Genomic DNA, 3175 nt, shown 5'->3' on the forward strand with positions numbered 1-3175 from the left:
TCATTTTTGTGTGATTTTCTTTTAAAATTAAGGTAAGAAACTCCCTAAATACGTAATTACCTCATTCAAACTAGGAAATAATTTAGATTACATCCTATTCTTAATTGGATAATTTTTAATTTGCTACATATTTCCTAAGCATGCAATTCTAACTAGGAAACTAATCTATCTTAATTTCCTAATCAACTACTTAATAATTTATCCATAAATTTGATCGACAACGTAAAAAAAAGAACTAGATTTCTTAAAAATTTCTCTTTTTGACAAATTTTTTTTATATGGAATTAATATCTAACAATAAAAAAAACAGTGTCTTTAATATACGTGGAAAAATCTACAATAAACAAGAACTAAACATATAAAATTATTAATTTTGATAAGTAGATCCTACACATACATAAACATTTAAAAAAAAAGGAAAGTAGCGTGGATTAATCACGTATATACCAGAGAATATCATGAATGGCCAGATTTGTTAACCTCTTGAGCCCAACCAAATCCCCTAAGTCCACCACCTACTAGAAAAGCTCAGACTCTCCTCCTTCCTCCATCTCTATATAACCTTCTTCAACCCTCTCCAAAATTTCAAAACACCTCTATTCTATCAAGACGTCGTCTCAAAAAAGGGCAAAACGATGTCAGAGATCAAGAAGGGTGCGATATCGAGTGAGACCCCGGTGGCTCCGACCCAAGTCCCCACCGACGACGAATCCATTTTATTCGCCATGCAACTCGCTGGAGCGGTCCAGATGCCCATGGTCCTCAGGGCGGCTCTCGAGCTCGACCTCCTCGAGATCATAGCCAAGGCTGGGCCCGGAGCATGCCTCTCTCCCCGCGAGATCGCATCTCAACTCCCGACCGAGAACCCGGATGCGCCCACGATGCTCGATCGGATCCTGCGACTCCTCGCGACCAACTCCATCGTCACGTGCACCTTACGTGAACTCCCCGACGGGCGGGCCGAGAGGCTCTACGGGATCACTCCGGTTTGCAAGTTCTTGACCAAGAACGAGGATGGTGTTTCGATCGCCCCTCTGTGTCTTCTGAACCAGGATAAAGTCCTCGTTGAAAGCTGGTCAGCGATTTGCTTTTCCACCATCTCATCCATTTTGGAACGGACAGTGATATACACCTGCATCATATTCTTCCATATTTTTACACTACTAATCATTTGGCACCCGCTCTAAATAGTTATAATCTTCGCTCTCCGACGTCAATCACGATATTAAAAGCACGCACTGCACACAAACTCTTTACATTTGATGGGTCGAGTATTTAGTCTGCTAAGCTTTTCTTTTGATGATGTTTTTCTTTTGTGTTTTGTTAGATTGGGGGTGACAACAAATGGAACGTAAAAACCTCGTAGAATTGTTCATCAAGAAATGTGACTAGTCGCTGACATTACACATTGTTAGCATTATGCGACGCTAACTTAATTCTCTATAATCTGTTAATAGCGTTGAATTCCTTCGGTAGGCAGTACATCAAGATAATAACGTAGTACGTCACCTAAGAAATGCAGTTTCACGATCAATTCAAAGAAGGTAAATTGACTCGGTGTTATAATACCTTGACGTAGATCATGAAATAAATTTAGATGTCAAAATTCATAACAACATGATTTAGCCCGTGCTACGAGTAGTTTGATTATGTCTTGGCTTCGTCTCATAGATCAATGGTGGAATTTTTCACTTGCTCATAAAAGTCAAGTGTAACTTTGATCGATAATCATCACTTAATAGATTCAGGGTCGAAGTTATATATACGTCAAGAGAAAAAAAGCCGAATTGATTTAGAATTTTGACCAAAATGCAGGTACCACTTGAAGGATGCAGTTCTTGAAGGAGGAGTTCCGTTTAACAAGGCCTATGGAATGACGCATTTCGAATACCCCCCTACTGATCCGAGATTCAACAAACTATTCAACAAAGCCATGTCCGATGCTTCGAATATCATCATGAAGAAGGTCCTTGAGACGTACAAAGGCTTCGAGGGCCTCAAGTCGGTGGTTGACGTCGGTGGCGGAACTGGCTCCTTCCTCAACATGGTCGTCTCCAAGTACCCGTCCATTAAGGGCATCAACTTTGATTTGCCTCATGTTATCGCGAATGCTCCGTCCTATCCTGGTACTTATATGTTATCCTTCATTTCTAGTATACTGCATGCACGATTAAAGCTAAAATTGCCTTAGAGACATTAGATTAGTGCCGATGCGTCTGTGGTAATATATAATTGAAAAGCTCATTTCCTATGCTAATCAAGTTTGACTTCCTCGAATAAACAACTACGATCTTCGAGTTAGGCGTAGAGCATGTCGGAGGAGATATGTTCGTTAGCGTTCCTACAGGAGATGCAATTTTCATGAAGGTTAGTTCAACTTAAATTACCACTCTTATTTGCCAATTGCTTCGAATGTAAATGATAATAACTTCTTGTTTCTAATTCGCCATGTTAATTGATGCATTTACGACATGCAGTGGATATGTCATGATTGGAGCGATGAGCATTGCTTGAAGTTCTTGAAGAATTGCTACAACGCGCTCCCAGAAGGCGGGAAGGTCATAGTGGCCGACTGCCACCTTCCCGAACTCCCAGACACGAGCCTCGCGGCCAGGGTAGCCTGTCAAACCGACATGCTCATGATGGCGTACTACATGGGCGGGAAAGAGCGGACGGAGAAGGAGTTCAAGGCGTTGGCCAAGGCCGCGAGATTCAAGGGCTTCCGCGTCGCGTGCATCGCCTTCGATCACATCATGGAATTCCTCAAGAGTTAAGGGCTGTTTGTGCTAATGGGACGGAACATGTAGACGTATTGGACGATGGAGAATAATATCTAGCTTCTTGTGATTAGCAAGAGCATAATAGAATGGTGTAGACCGAATGGTAAAGCAATAATTTAGTCCCCGGATGCAAGTTTAAATCCGAAGTTATTGTTCATGTCTATTATTACGGAGGGTTCAGCTAGGCTAACCGTTTACACTAAATTTGTAGCGGTGCTTTTATAGCCACATATCTTCCATTATGCTAGTTGCACTCATTTGGGCAACCGGAGTACAAAATTTCCAAAATTAATTGTCAAAAATGGTCCTTATGCCGCAAAATCACCAAAGCTAAACCCTTTAAAAGAATAATAAAAATCAGTACCTTATCATTTAGCACAATATTAAACACTTAT

The 3175-nt window shown here is 41.0% G+C and overlaps 1 protein-coding gene across 1 annotated transcript; it reads left to right on the plus strand.

The window, feature by feature from the left end:
- The first annotated feature begins 635 nt into the window (after positions 1 to 635).
- LOC115686070 (caffeic acid 3-O-methyltransferase-like) lies at positions 636 to 2774 on the plus strand. The gene is made up of 4 exons (XM_030611257.2): positions 636 to 1075; positions 1816 to 2126; positions 2303 to 2367; positions 2478 to 2774. Exons 1-4 carry the CDS (start codon positions 636 to 638, stop codon positions 2772 to 2774), a joined length of 1113 nt encoding a protein of 370 aa, XP_030467117.1.
- The last annotated feature ends 401 nt before the right edge of the window (positions 2775 to 3175 follow it).

Source organism: Syzygium oleosum, unplaced genomic scaffold, assembly GCF_021117445.2.
Source record: "Syzygium oleosum isolate NSW1041296 unplaced genomic scaffold, Sole_v2.1 Sole_v2.31, whole genome shotgun sequence".
Taxonomy (NCBI): Eukaryota; Viridiplantae; Streptophyta; class Magnoliopsida; order Myrtales; family Myrtaceae; genus Syzygium; species Syzygium oleosum.

Excerpts from the sequence above, each read along its gene's own strand:
- LOC115686070 (XM_030611257.2), top strand. The coding sequence starts at position 636 with ATGTCAGAGATCAAGAAGGGTGCGATATCGAGTGAGACCCCGGTGGCT. Across the intron at positions 1,076-1,815 it reads AAAGTCCTCGTTGAAAGCTG|GTACCACTTGAAGGATGCAG; the intron begins GTCAGCGATTTG and ends ACCAAAATGCAG. Across the intron at positions 2,127-2,302 it reads GAATGCTCCGTCCTATCCTG|GCGTAGAGCATGTCGGAGGA; the intron begins GTACTTATATGT and ends TCTTCGAGTTAG.